At 38.1% G+C, this 14,484-nt stretch overlaps 1 protein-coding gene and 2 pseudogenes across 1 annotated transcript; 1 reads left to right on the top strand and 2 right to left on the bottom strand.

Annotated features, from left to right (window-relative positions):
* The first annotated feature begins 1,974 nt into the window (after positions 1 to 1,974).
* Positions 1,975 to 3,187, top strand: LOC112082954 (annotated as a pseudogene).
* A 319-nt stretch (positions 3,188 to 3,506) lies between these two features.
* LOC18011146 (DExH-box ATP-dependent RNA helicase DExH3) lies at positions 3,507 to 9,444 on the bottom strand. Its single transcript, XM_006393310.2, has 19 exons — positions 9,061 to 9,444; positions 8,819 to 8,973; positions 8,628 to 8,715; positions 8,223 to 8,453; positions 8,040 to 8,135; positions 7,756 to 7,944; positions 7,413 to 7,572; positions 7,197 to 7,327; positions 6,923 to 7,093; positions 6,565 to 6,837; positions 6,243 to 6,437; positions 5,939 to 6,142; positions 5,777 to 5,846; positions 5,548 to 5,696; positions 5,111 to 5,416; positions 4,961 to 5,020; positions 4,714 to 4,866; positions 4,506 to 4,616; positions 3,507 to 4,420 (listed from the first exon to the last, which is right to left on the bottom strand). The coding sequence occupies exons 1-19, from the start codon at positions 9,442 to 9,444 to the stop codon at positions 3,947 to 3,949; spliced, it is 3,600 nt and encodes a 1,199-aa protein (XP_006393372.1). The 3' UTR covers positions 3,507 to 3,946.
* Positions 9,445 to 10,141: 697 nt separating this feature from the next.
* On the bottom strand, positions 10,142 to 14,141 carry LOC18011181 (annotated as a pseudogene).
* Positions 14,142 to 14,484: the final 343 nt, after the last annotated feature.

The raw sequence follows: 14,484 nt of genomic DNA, 5'->3' as shown, positions 1-14,484 counted from the left end.
GTAGTACTCAACTATTTTTCTTATACATATGTATGAATTTAGTAGTCAGCTAATTTTGTCTATTTCTGTGAATAAAACTATTTTACCTTTTAATGAAATACAAGTGCAGAGAATGAGATAGAGGATAAAAAAGAATTTATAAAACTAGAGAGATAACTCTATTTGGTCATATAAGTTTTTCGAATTGGGACAAGGACAGCTTCTCCATATGATCTTCTTCTAATGCAAAACTTATTGTGTCAAGATAATTCAGCTGAAAGTATGTGTTGAACACCTTCTTGTTCTCTGGTTCATTGCCTAAGGTGAAGACTCTCTCCGGTAACCTACTCATCGCATAATCACTGAATACATAAAATATGACCAATTTATAATGTTGACTACTGAAGTACATAGAAAGATAATGATTAATGACTATTAGTAGTTGACTATCATAAAATCTCCAACGAAAAAAATCCAATGGCTAACAAAAGATGGTAATTGGTTAATGATAAACGGCTACTAAAAATAGTTGATTACTAATAAAAAAGTAAACAAGTAATAAACCCTAAATGGCTAAAAAATTGAATACCTAACCAAATAAAACATAGATTTAAAATTCAAAAACGACTACCAGGTAAGTGATTATGTACTAGTAGTCCCTATTCTAAGATTTTCAGAAATTATAAATTTTACATGAACAAGCATTTCTGCATATTCTCTAGCAACTCTTACAAAGACGTCAACGAGTGCATCGCGAATCTGGAGAAAAACATTATTTGCGAATGGTGTGGGTTCACATTGTCGAAGAGAACACATATCCCTACAACGGAAAAATGGCAAAATGTTAGCTACTGTAAACTGATTACTGTTATAACGTAGTTTACTATCGATAGTTATATTAGTAGTTGGTTATATGTGCATGGTAGTTATGTAGACTGAATACAGAATAGCTATTTATTGTATATGTTATAGACGAAGAGAGTAGACGATTACAAATGACGATATTCAATGTAGTTACTACTTACTTGGTATGCATATAAATACAGTTAACTATTCTAGATCTACAAAATCAAGAGAACCAGATATCGACAACAACAAAGAAGACAACGGACTTGGGTGAATACAGTGAACAAAAATCGAAAATACTACAAGTAAAGTTGATTATAGAGAACCACAAATCGAATAAGTGGAAAAAAATAACTTTTCAATACTCGCCGATGAAGAATACGGATGACTGAAAGTTGACGGAGATGATATCATGAGAAGTGGCGAAGTGTCGGGAGTGTCTTGGACAAGAAGCAATTCAAAATGAAAGAAACGTCTTTCGTTGGGGTTGGAGTTAAATGGGAGTTTTTTAGAAAATGAATGGTTTTAGAATATGAATTTGGGTGTTGAAAGAAATCTCCACCTTTCTGAAAGGAACGAGAATGAATTTTAAAATTTGAAATGTTGAATATGAAAGACATAAATTAAAAGTGTTGAGAATAAGAAAAAGTTGGAGTGTTATTGAGAAATGAAAGTGTATCAGATAAAAAAAAGTTATCCTGCTATGATTTAAAATGAATGGTAGTCGATTAGATAGATGGGAATGTGTATTGTCTTTGCACATGAATAAAAAACTACTTTTTATTTATGCAAATTGCTTACAAGAAACTATAATTTATTACAATTTCCCAAAAAATAACTTATAAAATAATATTGATTTAACAGTGTATATAAAATCTTATAGTAAAACTTCTACTATTATTTCTATTAATCATGTGAAACAAAAGTTTAATGTGAATGATATGAATGTAATTATTCTCCTAAAAGAAAATTTTTTAAAAATTATTTTAAGAGGCTATATGATTATGTATATTAATCAAATGAAGGATGGAAAGGTGATAACGTTTCTTAGCGCTAGACCTTTATCCAGAACTCTTTCTGGTTTACCTCTTGGTCCTGCGATTACAAGCTTGTTAATGAGCGATAATTTCAAGAACTGGTTGTTAATATACAAGCCCTGACGAAGTCATATTATGTGCCGACAACAAACAGACTGTGTACTGTCATCTTCTTTGTGCTCTTGTCCAGAGAGAGGAGGTTGTGAGTATGTCTTCTCATTTTGCGTCTATATTAGTCCAAGCGATCAAATTTCTTGAAACACTCTGGAACGAATTGTGTAATAACATCCGATCTGGTTATATTAGCGAGTGGATCACTGACCCTAAGTGCAGAGACTCTGTCTCCGTCATACTTGGAGGACCTAATCTTGAATTAGCGGATCAGATTGATCTTTGATACAGTCCGAAATCATGGGAAGGTATCATTGCAAGGCTATGGCCCAACATCAAATTTATTCAGAATATAACTACAGGACAAATGAGTCAATATATCCCAATACTGGAGTTCTACTCCAAGAAATTGCCTCTCATTTCCCTGAGTTACTCGTCTTCTGAAACAATTATTGGGATAAATATGAATCCTCTATGCAAACCACAAGATGTGTTTTATACATGTTTGCCCAACATCCCCTACTTTGAGTTCCAAGATGAAGAAAACAATAGTAAAATTATTGATCTCGTGAACGTCAAGTTAGGTTGCTTTTATGAACCCTTGGTCATAAATCATTTTGGTGAGTTACATATATATATAAATAATATCCATAAATATCATCTCTCCGCTATATTAACAAAGCTAATCTTTTTTTTTCAAGGCTTATACAGATATAGAATGGGAGATATTCTACAAGTGACTGGATTCTACAATAGAGCACCTCAATTTAGATTTGTACGCAGAAAAAGTATGGTTATAAGCGTCCGAGTGGAGGCAACAACTGAAGAAGATATTTTAAGGCGTTGGATCGTGTGACAATCCTTCTCGAGTCTTCAGGTTTAATGTTGATGGGCTTCACATGCTATTCTGACATTTCTACTCTTCCAGCTTACTACGTTTTTTATTTGGAAAATAAAGCCAAAACGTTTGATGGCATTGTGATAACAAGGTGATGGTGGAATGTTGTGTGATGGAGGAATCATTTAATGCCCTTTATAGAGGGCTAAGGAGTAAGGTTGGCTCCATCGGAGCTCTAGAGATAAGGGTGGTGCAACAAGGGTGCGTCTGCATCTCAGTATAAGGTACCTATATGCATTAACTCACTGAAGCTTTAGCAGTTCTTGAAGACAAAGTTCTTGCTCGGTTTTTCAGCGACAAGCCCCCTCCTATCTGATCAGGTAACCCACGAAAACAATCAGAGCATATAGTTCAATGAAAGTCAAACGATATTCGGTGAGATAGTTTTATGTTTACTTGTTGAATTTTGTGCTTGTGTATGTGTGTCAGTGTGTGTGATTTCTGTATTTTTAATTTTAAATCGCTTGGCTGTTAAATAAGCATACTAATACATGCTCTGTGTAGTCGATCCATTAGAAAAAAACAAACCAAATCAATAGTTTTGTTCTAGTTATATACAGTATATAGTGAAATCAAGAAAAGTGATTCGGAAAAATCACGTAAAAAAAAATTACATACACCAAAAATTTCAAAACTTTAGAAGATACCCAATAAATCTTGAAATCTATAGTTAAATATCTTACATAATAGTTATATGTATACACTGATAAAGAAGAATCATAAGCTCTAACATGAGCTAAAGACAAGAACAGAGACATAAAAGGACCAGCACGAGGAGCCACTCCGTTTGGATCTAATCACTAAGCAAGAATCTACAGAGCAATTTGTTAGAGAGCTATAACATGACTTCTTGTTGGGTTCTTGATTTTCCAACCAAACCAAGAACTCGAATAAATCACCAACAAATCTGAAACCTTCAACCAAAACGCACCAAGCCCTCTCACTCAGTATTTCGTCTAGAAGAATCTCTTGGTCACGACTCTTTCTGACATTAGACCTGAGGGATCATGAGGTTGGTAAGAATCCATACCATCACGAATTCATCTTTCGCGCTTTGGTGCTCTCCTATAAACCCTTAACCCCATCGAGCTGGTGCCCTTTCGGTTTTCTTTCTTTTCTCCTTCTTTAAGAGCGTAGACATGTGGTTAAGATCATTCAGGCTCGACTTGGACTCACCTTGTAACCACAACAAAGCCTCATGAGCTGCATCCTTCTCTGCATTTTTCTTACTACCACATGGCTTTCCCATGAAATCCAATCCATTGAAAGTAACCATAGCGCGGAACTGGTTGTTCTTAAGCTGTCTTGTCTTGTAAACAGGTGTTCCGTGTCCTGCTCGGGCAAGCAATGTCTGAAGTTGGTTCTTCTCGTTTTCCCCGCCACTGTTCTGCAGCTGAGCTCCTACTACTTTTAACTTCTTTGTCGTTGTAGGGCTTAGAGCTTTCCGGCCAAAGACGAATCTGCCCTCACACTGGTCCTCAGACACAAGTAATCTAATGGCAGTCATCAGTTTGTCGTATAGTTGAATATCAAGTTTTGGATTCACAAGCTGTAGAGAAGACCAGAAACAAGCTTTGTCAAAGACAATAAAGACGACAAAAGATGTATCCTCGGGACTAGGCTTGGAACTTTACCTTATTCTGAATAAGTTCGTCGAGCTCTCTTTTTAACGAAAGGTATGTATATGCTATAGTGGGTTTCATGAAAAACTCTAGATATCCTCCCAGCATTTTGAGATGACCATCCTATGGGGAACACAGAGACAACACGATGTAAAATCAAATGTGAAAATAAGATCAACATGGAAGGAAATTGACAATATAAGATGGGACTATGACTTACAAATCCACCGGAGGATACTTTATCCCCAAACAGAAGAAGCACAGAGTCAGATACAGCAGTGGAATCTCGAAGAAACACAGAATTGACTTTGATTTTTTCGTTGAAGACTAGCCAAGGGAAAGGAATCCTTGGTACATTTCCATTCACAGAACTCTGCAAAATACAAAAAAAAAACAAATAATAACAATGAAATAAAACACCAAGTTGGTAAGCTGCTAAAGACAGAAAGCTAAAAAGAGAGACTTACCGAGTACAGAAGTACTTGCCCATCCTCCATTGTCTTTAGCGTAATTGACTTTTCCTTATTCTGTGGAGCGGAATAGTTTCATTATTGAGTAGAACAACAGAATTTTGGAAAAAGAAGAGCTGACAAGCGAATGGAAAGATGATGACTCACAACGACAGAGCAAATTCCAGGGAACAGACCAGCACAGATGATTGCGCGGATAAGATGATCATCATAACTCAGCTTACTACAACCTTCAATGTTATCAATCAGAGAAGCCTCCTTGAGGAGGAAGAAGAATTGTTTTCGCATAGAGTCCATGGCCTTAAGAGTTTGCGCAGAGAGAAAGTTCTTCCAGCAATACTCGTAACCAGACTGTGTTCTTTCAGCTTCTTTCCAACCATTGTACGCTCGAATCAATGTCAAATGATCACTGCAATCACGGCCAGAGAACTTGGACTTTGCTGATTCTGCTAGCTGCAATAAAAGGAACTATGTGAATAATTAGAGGCACTTCTTGGCTTTAGCTGGGCTCTAGTCATTTGAGAGCAGTGGTTTCGCCAAAAGCAATATGAATGAATCACATGAATAATCCACTATAAACTTACATCCTTTTTGTCAAATGGCATAAGGAATGGGTCTCTGACACTAAGACCAGCAACAACTGTCATTACTGGATCTAGACAGTTGAAGATAGCCCCTAAAATAAGCATTTTTCCAAGTTTAGGCTCCACAGGAAGCATAGACAAGTTTTTCCCTGCAGAGAGCATTAAATGAATTCCCACCAGAACTTGAATATATTAAGGATACTAGTAAAGTGTTCCAGTAAAAACATACCTAAAGCTGTTAAATTTTCGTTGTCATCAAGAGCCCCAATGATCTTCAGATACTCAACAGCATTTTGGACCTGAAAATTAACATGGCCATCAAGATTAGATGTTAATCCCCGAAGGATAACGCAATGAGGAGAGATAAAAAAAAGTGTAGTAGAAAAATTACTGATAAAGCTTCAGGAGGTTGCAACGCTCGGGAAAGGAACTCTGAAATGCTTCCAAGTCTTAAGCTTTTGATTTGTAGACATAGAGACTGCAACGGAGTCCTTAGGAGTTCTGGCTGCTGGTAGTCAGCAAAAGCATCATAGACACATCTAGGATAAAGGTGATAACATTCTCCAGGCATAACACGGCCAGCTCTTCCTCTTCTCTGTAATAGAGGAAAAGAAAAGACACAATTAATTACAACTACATAGAGAATGCAAATCAAAAGAAATTTTGAGCAGCAAACATCGATGTCTATCTCTTACTTGGCGAGCAGCTGCCTTCGAAATCCACGATGGAAGCAGACAAGGGGTATTGTTAAGCGCATCGTATGACGTTTCTTTTGCTTTACCACAATCAACCACAAATACAACATCATTGATGGTAATACTTGTCTCAGCCATATTGGTGGCCAGCACTATTTTTCTAACTCCTTCTGGAGGTCTATCAAAAATCAGCCTCTGTAGAAATGAAAAGAAAATCATCATCACAAAAATGATAGCAAGAGCGTAATAAGATTAATTTCAACATTTTAACATCTGTTGTCCTCGTATGCATAGATAGGAAAACAATGGATACTAAAACTACCTGCTCAGAGCTGGCCATGGATCCATGACAGGCAAGCAACAAAACTTTGTTGAGGTCTCCTAGAAGAGGATGAGCTTCGAGCTGATTCTTCAAGGAGTTTATATCATCCCAACCGGTCATGAATACCAAAACAGCACCAGGTCTTTCTCCTTTGACGATGTGACAAAGCACATTCTCAATGAGGTTAAAGCCTATTGAATCAGGACTCCAGCATGACATGGAATCTCTGGTACGAAAGTTGTATCCTTTGAAGTCTGCAGCTTCAAGAGCATCCTGCTCACAAATTTAGAACATACTTTAAGCAAATAATCTGGGAAGATACAAATATTGTAATGTAGTATAACAAACTTTTTCATACCTCAACAGCAGAGGATATCTGGGATTTTCTTTTCTTGAATTGAGCTTGTTTTTGCATCTTCCATGTCTTTTCTTCACCATAATCGTCAATTTGATTATATGCTGTGAGCCTGTACCCAGTAGTCTCGAGAAGATCCTCCAAGAAATGGGCTCGGACAGGGTATGTAAAACCCTGTAAATAAATAATCACTTTAGTTCAAACCTCTTCGACAACATGAGAAACATTTCACAAGTATAGAACATGTTTAAGCAAAGAAATATGTGCATAAACTTACTGGGATATGCATGGCTGGAGCACCACCAAAATAAGAAGAAAAGAGCTCAGCGTTCAAAGTAGCACTCATTAGAATCAACTTTAGGTCAGGTCGACGAGGAAGGAGTTCTTTCAAGACAATAAGCAGAAAATCTGACAGCAAAAGAGAAGATTGTGTGTGAAATATGAGACTTCCAGTACTAAATAGAGCACCTTTTACGAAATAACAAATTTCTACCTTCATTCATCCCACGTTCATGAATTTCATCAACTACGACATGCGTCACACCTTTCAGGCTACGATCCACAAGTAACCGTCTAAGTAAAACACCAGTTGTACAGAAAAGAAGACGTGTGTCTCTCCCCCTCATTCCTTCAAGCCGAACTTTGTAGCCAACCTTCCAAGAGGAGAGAGCGCATATAAATCTCAAAAATAGTGTACTATCAAGATATATAATTTCCTCTCAGGTCATAGTGTCGAAATCAGATTTGTTCATCCCAATAATTCAGTTAAAATAGATTAAATAACTAATAAAACCCAACTGCTCAATACAAGACTCAAGAGCGTAAAAAGAACGTACGGATTCTCCTATTTGCTCTCCACGTTCTGCAGCAACTCGTTCAGAAACAGAAATAGCAGATATTCTTCTAGGCTGTGTACATATGATACTGCACGTAGCTCCACGGGCAGCCTCGATCTCGGATTCTAAGATGTACTGTGGAAGCTGCGTTGTCTTACCACAACCTGTTTCTCCAGAAACCACAATGACCTGCAAGATGCACATAATAAGTTAGAAAAATACCATTCTTGATTAGTTGATAATAATATGACTACATGAGATCAAATGGAAGAATCGCGGCTCACCTGATTTTCCGAAATGGCTTTCAATAACGCATCTTTCTCTTTGTATGCAGGAAGTGTTTTGCGAAACTCAACCATTTTCTGGCCTTCTGGAGAATCCTGCCAAGAAACTTACACATATTAAACTAAATATGAGAGAGGTATATGATTCAAAGAATAAAAGGCTGCAACATCAAAGAAACCTACCACCCATTGCTGTTGCTTGCTCCTCAGTTGCAAACTTCTGGGACGGAGTACTCTTTCCCTGGCAAGACTATTCTGCATGACGGTCTCTGGTTTCTCATAGTTTCCATAATCAGTTGCTAAACTTTCACTACTATTTGGCCTAGGCATCTCTGGAATCATCATTTTCTTCTGGTCGAGGAAAGCATGTAGATGGGCATCCACTTCGCTTTGTAGGCCAAAAGGCAAAACCACCTTTTATATCAAAGACGCCATGAAAAATGAACAACTTACTATTAAAGAAACTCCAATACGAAACACGTAAGACAAACAAGCAACCAGCGTTGCACTATTAGATATAAGCTCTCTATCTCAGTAAACAAAAGGTTTTAGAAAACACAACAAGTTTAAAGGATCAATTTTTATTACCTCTCTTTGTGGGCGCTTATCATCAAGATCGGGTCTATAATTCGGCAAAGGAGATTTGCTAATGACAATGATCTTCGAATACTGACGACTGCAAACAAACATAACACATCTCTAATCTCTTGCAGAGGAAAATCAACCTCAAAGAAAAAAAAGGAAGTATTTTTGACCTGGTAACATAACAAAAACTTCACCTGTGTAATCCCATTCTTGTTGCCATCGTTGAAATATGCTCAAAATCACGCCGATCTTTTCTCTCCCTTGACACAACTTCTTGGTCTTCTCTGTTCCGTAGAAGCATAGTAAGCTTGAACCTCCATTGATCAATGTTATCAAGAGTCGAACCCGCCTAAAAACAATTAACAAATTCAACACAAATAAAAACACACAAAAACCCTTTTAAGAGATTCTGAAATGTGAAAAATTTCGAAGTTACCATTTGCTGAGACTGAGAAGAACCTATATCACGGTCCGAGTCATCGCTTGATTCGTAGTCGTTGTAAGCAATTCGTCCATAGCCAGAGCTTTGCTTCTGAAAGTAAGGCAAATTCGACGTTCTCCACTCTAACCCAAGAGTCGAAGAAGAAGAGGAAGAAGAAGAGGAAGAAGAAGAAGCATCGCGACGACCTGCTCTCACGGACAAGACCCTTAATCCTCCTGACCTCCGACAATGAAGAGACCTAACTAAAGAAGATGTTTTTAACACTAATTTAGTGCTGCGATGAAGCTGGACGGAATTATGTTGGATAAACATGGAGGCAGCACCGACGACGGCGTTAGGTCTGATATGTCCTCGGAAAATTGCTGAGTAATAAGGCATTTTTTCGACGCGTTAGAACATCTGAAGATGCTAAACGAGTTTACTCTTTTGTCTCTGTTCGATGTAAAACAGAGACAATGGAGTTATGAGTTTGATGAAAAGGTGAGGTTTTTCTGAGGCTGCGCAGGTGCCACAACCCTTTCAAATGACGGCCACGACGGAGAAGAAGACGCTGAGCTATTTCTTGGGCTTTTTGTTTTGGGCCGAGCATTATTGGGCTTATACTGAACGTATAATTTAGCCCATGTAATCAATAGAGGCTCAAAATCTAAATTTGTTTTCATCTCATACTTTCCACACTTTTTTTTTTCCGGAAATGTCTTGCATATTGCTCAGTGTAGGGTTTCCTCTGCAACAAGTCTCTCCTTTGAATTTGCTTTAGTACAGAATTTCATCTGAGAGTTTTTCTTTAGTTTTGTATCCACTAGTCTATTTATAGTTTCAGTCCACAGCAGTAGAAGAAATATTCGAAACGTAAAGTTAATTAATCATTTGGAAGGTACTAAGAATTGATATACAATCAAAGTGCTTGTTCTTAACAATTATCTCACGAAACAAAGCGAAAGCAAAGTTATCTTAAGATCCTTTGAAAATTGTAAAGACCTGTGGCTTGGCCAAGTTCTTATATGATTTTCTTTGTCATGTGTGTATGTACTGAGAGGATTGTCTTGTGTTCTATTTGCTGGTATATGATGATTTACACTAGAGATTCAGAATCCTTTTTTTGTTGAGCTTCTTTATTTACATCCCCAAGGAGGTGTCTGGTCAGTGACTCATGATCTTCTTCTTCTTGGTTCGACTCTTCATTCACCTGTCTTCTCTCCTCGGTTTTACTCCAAAGAACTAAGTACAGCCCTAGCATTATGAACATCGCTGCAACAATGCTGTACACAAGTAAAACACCGATATCAAGACCACCTTATAATATATCTGCGGCACCGGTTTCAATTCGGGTCGAACAAGTTTTTCTTTTGTGAACTTACCTTCCAGAGTATAATTGATCACCAAGGAGGACAAATGTCATGCCAGCGACGAGAAGTGTCTGGAGCGGCAGAAAGGCAGCTACAAAGACAGGACCGCCTTTGTACATACACCATGTCTGAAGATAAACAACCAGACCGGACGCCACTATTCCCTATAAAATTCTGTGTATGTTAGCTCGTTTGTTGGAACCACAAATCTTGAATATTCACTGGCCACTTGAGAGCTTACCGCATAAAGGATGGTGAAGAGCTCTTCCCATGAGACAATAATCCAGTTTCTTGGGATCAGTTTCGACAAACAGAGCAATGACTAGAAACTGAAGCACACCAAAGAAACATGTGAATGATGTTAAGGTGAGCTTTGCTAGTGTTGATTTTTGGTGATGAAATCAAATCTGTTTCAGGTTTAAACCAAGACTGGTAATATCTAATTTGAGGGTCTGGTTAAATGTGATTTAAACCAGGTAGATTCTCATTGGTTTACGGTTAATGATATAACCGACTTCTATACATACAACGAATACTATACATATAGTTAGTAGACAGGGTACCAAAGAATATAAAAGTAATCAGCTGCAAATGGGTGTATAGATTGAAGCCTGGAATTCCTGGAGTGGAAAAGCTAAGGTACAAAGCAAAAGTAGTAGCTAAAGGTTACAGTCAGAAAGAAGAAATTGATTACCAAGAAGTGTTCTCACCAGTAGTACTGAAACATGTTTCAATTCAGATGATAATGTCTATAACAGTGAATTTGGACCTTGAGCTGGAGCAGCTTTACGTGAAAACAGCATTTTTCATGGTATAATTGAAGTGGAGATTTACATGGAGCAACCTGAAGGATACAAAATAAAGGGAAAAGAAAGTTATGTATGTAGGCTTAAGAAGGCTTTGTACGGGTTAAAGCAGGCTCTTAGACAATAGAATAAATGTTTTGATCAATTTGTGGTATCTCACGGGTTTAAGAGAGTGAATATGATCAGTGTGTATATGTTAAGGAAGCAGAAACAGGTACATTCATCTACTTGTTACTCTATGTAGATGATATGTTAGTTACTTCGAAGGACATGGCTGAAATCAAGAAGATGAAAGAGCTGTTGAGTAGTAGGTTCGAGATGAAAGACCTGGGTGCAGCAAGCAGAATCTTGGGTATGGATATAGAGAAAGATCATCAAGGTGGAGTTTTGACTTTGTCTAAAGCGAGTTATGTGAAGAAGATTCTGTAGGTATTCAGCATGAGTGAAGCAAAGTCAGTCTCGACACCGGTTGGTGCTCATTTCAGGCTCTCAGCTTTGAAAGATGGAGAACAGGAAACTTCTATGGAAAATGTGCCTTATGCAAATGCAATTGGAAGCATAATGTATGACATGATTGGAACCAGATGTGATTTGGCTTATGCAGTTGGGTTGGTAAGCAGGTTCATAAGTAAACATGGGTTGGTTCGTTGGTCTGCATCAAGTGGGTGTTGAAGTATCTGAAAGAAACTCAAGATTTCAAGCTCATCTTCAGGAAGAATGAAGAGTTTAAAGTTGAGGGTCACTGTGATTCGGACTTTGCATCGGACTCGGATAGAAGGAGATCATTATCGGGTTATGTCTTCACAGCTGGAGGAAACAAAATCAGTTGAAAGTCTGAGTTACAACATGTGGTTACTTTATCAACAACAGAGGCAGAGTATATAGCTTTAGTAGAGGTTGTTGAGGAAAGTATTTGGTTGAAAGGTTTGGCATAGGAGTTGGATTTCTCACAGGAGTCGGTTGATGTGTGGTGTGACTCGCTAAGTGCTTTGTGCTTAGCCAAGAAAAACGTGCATCACGAAAGGACTAAGAAGATAGACAGGAAGCTGCATTTCATCAGAGACATCATAGCACAAGGTGAAGTTAAAATGCAGAAGATCTCTACATTGAAGAACCCAGCTGATATGTTAACTAAAGTACTACCGGTGAACAAGTTCGAGAATGCTCTGAACTTCTTGGGAGTGGCTCGGCACTAAGGTGCTGTGAAAGTCATGGTTCTGCGTGTGGTGGTTGTATAGAGGTAACAGATCAGATTGATTGTCATCAAGGTGGAGTTTGTTGAGTTTTGGTGATGAAAATCAAATCTGTTTCAGGTTTAACCGAGACTGGTAATGTCTAATTTGAGGGTCTGGTTAAATGTGATCTAAACCAGGTAGATTCTCATTTGGTTTATGGTTAATGATATAACCGACTTCTATACATACAACAGATATTATACTTATAGTTAGTACCCACATGTTTATAACGGCTAGATTCAGAGTCGTCTTCTTCCAAGAGATTGTATTGTTGAATCTTGGAGTCTGTATTGTGTAAGTGATCAGCTGGAGATAGTGGATTACTGGAAGAATCAGGCTGAGACGTAGGACTATTACTCATATCGAGGGCCTGAACTCGTAAAACTTGTGTGTTCTTTACTTTCTAGCTCAAATTCTCTAAATCGCAATATTTCTTCTTCAAATTCGTTTCTGTTCTTGAGAATTTTTGAGAGTGTTCGAATCGCAGAGATCTATGGAGATTAATCCACAACAGCTGGGTAATTCTTCAGGACAGGAGCTTGAAGAACCATCCAACCAGCCCATGATAAGCAGTGTCCCATAAGGTATAAGCATCCGAGTGTCCAGTTATGTGCTTTGTTAATGAATTCAATCCCGTCAAGAGAGTTGGTTTCTTGCGCGGTAAGGCTTTTTCTGAAAGGGTGGGCTCTGTACAAGGTGATGGTTGTGGCTCCGCCTACGCTCACTATAGTCCCTAACACCTTGGATTAACATGTCTTCGAACAAGATTTATGTGCTTGATCCTTGAACATTGATGAATATCAAGGTTAAGACGGCCGGGGATATAAAGATGATCATTCTTTCTAAAGAAATTTCCTTAAAATAAGGTACCTTAGGGCACAAGCCATGATAATAGTGATTGCAGTAACAGTGTTTTGCATTGCTGAAGCAAAAGTTGGAGATGCATAAGTCAGTCCCAAGAGGTAGAATCCTTGATTCGCTGTGATTCTGATATGATGTTCATAAAATCAGGGGGCAAAAAAATACAAATAAATTATCATCCTAAATAAAGCTTATAATTAGATTGATGAAAACTGATTAGTGATACAGAGGGGTTTCTTACCCTATGAGTGCTAAGAGAAAGAACTGAACTAGTAATGAGATTGTGAGAGGAGCCCTTTCCTTTCTGAGAACACACAAAAAAATATAACATGAGATCAAAATGATAATTTTTCTGGTGTTACCCAACAAATCTATATGAGATCAAATAACAAAACATTTTGGTGTTACCATATTTCTAGTTAAAAAAATATTCTGGTCTTCATTTTAAAAGAAATCCCACATTTGATTAAAAAGATTAATAGTTCTTCTTACCCAAGAAACCCATTGAAATCCAAAGAGACAGAAACCTGGAAACCCCATATGAAATAAACCAAAACCCTTTGTTTATTTTTGTTTTTGAAAGATTATGTGCACGACGAGAGAAATCAAACTCTAGAACCAAATGCTCGTTGAACACACAGTCTCGACTTAGGGAAAGATTGTGAACTTACTTCTCCAAGAAGTAAGCGAAAGGACCAATGAGGAGAAGAGCTAGCCCTGTAAACAGGATACACAACTTTACTGACACCAATGTTAAGTGCAACTCTTGAGACATTGTGGAAACCTGCAAAACAGAATTGCAAAGTTATTACAAGAAGCTTCATCTTTGTTGGGGTCGGTTTCCACCCCAAACGGATAAAACCATCTCAAAACGACTAAGTATGGAGACAGATCAGTGGGGAGAGCCGTAAGAAAGACGAAGAGTGGGCCGAGCCGCACTTCAACGTAGTTAGGCCGAGCCGCGCCTCGGTAATATAGACCAAGACGGATTTCAACATACTCGGGCCGAGCCGCGCATGGGCGAGGTGGACCAAGCCACATCTTAATTCGAATGGCGGATGGGCCGAGCCGTGGAGAAGGTTAGATAGGCCGAGCTGCGAGAGGAATGGTGAGCGGGCCTAGCAGCGCAAGAGGAGGCATGCGCCAAATCGTTTCCCTATGTGTTGG

Source organism: Eutrema salsugineum, unplaced genomic scaffold (genome assembly GCF_000478725.1).
Source record: "Eutrema salsugineum unplaced genomic scaffold, Eutsalg1_0 scaffold_7, whole genome shotgun sequence".
NCBI classification, from domain to species: domain Eukaryota; kingdom Viridiplantae; phylum Streptophyta; class Magnoliopsida; order Brassicales; family Brassicaceae; genus Eutrema; species Eutrema salsugineum.
This window is presented reverse-complemented; position numbering and strand designations above follow the sequence as displayed.

Bases quoted from the DNA above. Each gene is read 5' to 3' on its own strand.
- LOC18011146 (XM_006393310.2), bottom strand. From the start codon at position 9,444: ATGCCTTATTACTCAGCAATTTTCCGAGGACATATCAGACCTAACGCC. The intron at 8,716-8,818 runs GTGAAGTTTTTG...GTTTGTTTGCAG, and splicing joins ACAAGAATGGGATTACACAG to TCGTCAGTATTCGAAGATCA. The intron at 4,617-4,713 runs GTAAGTCATAGT...TGTTCCCCATAG, and splicing joins AAGTATCCTCCGGTGGATTT to GATGGTCATCTCAAAATGCT.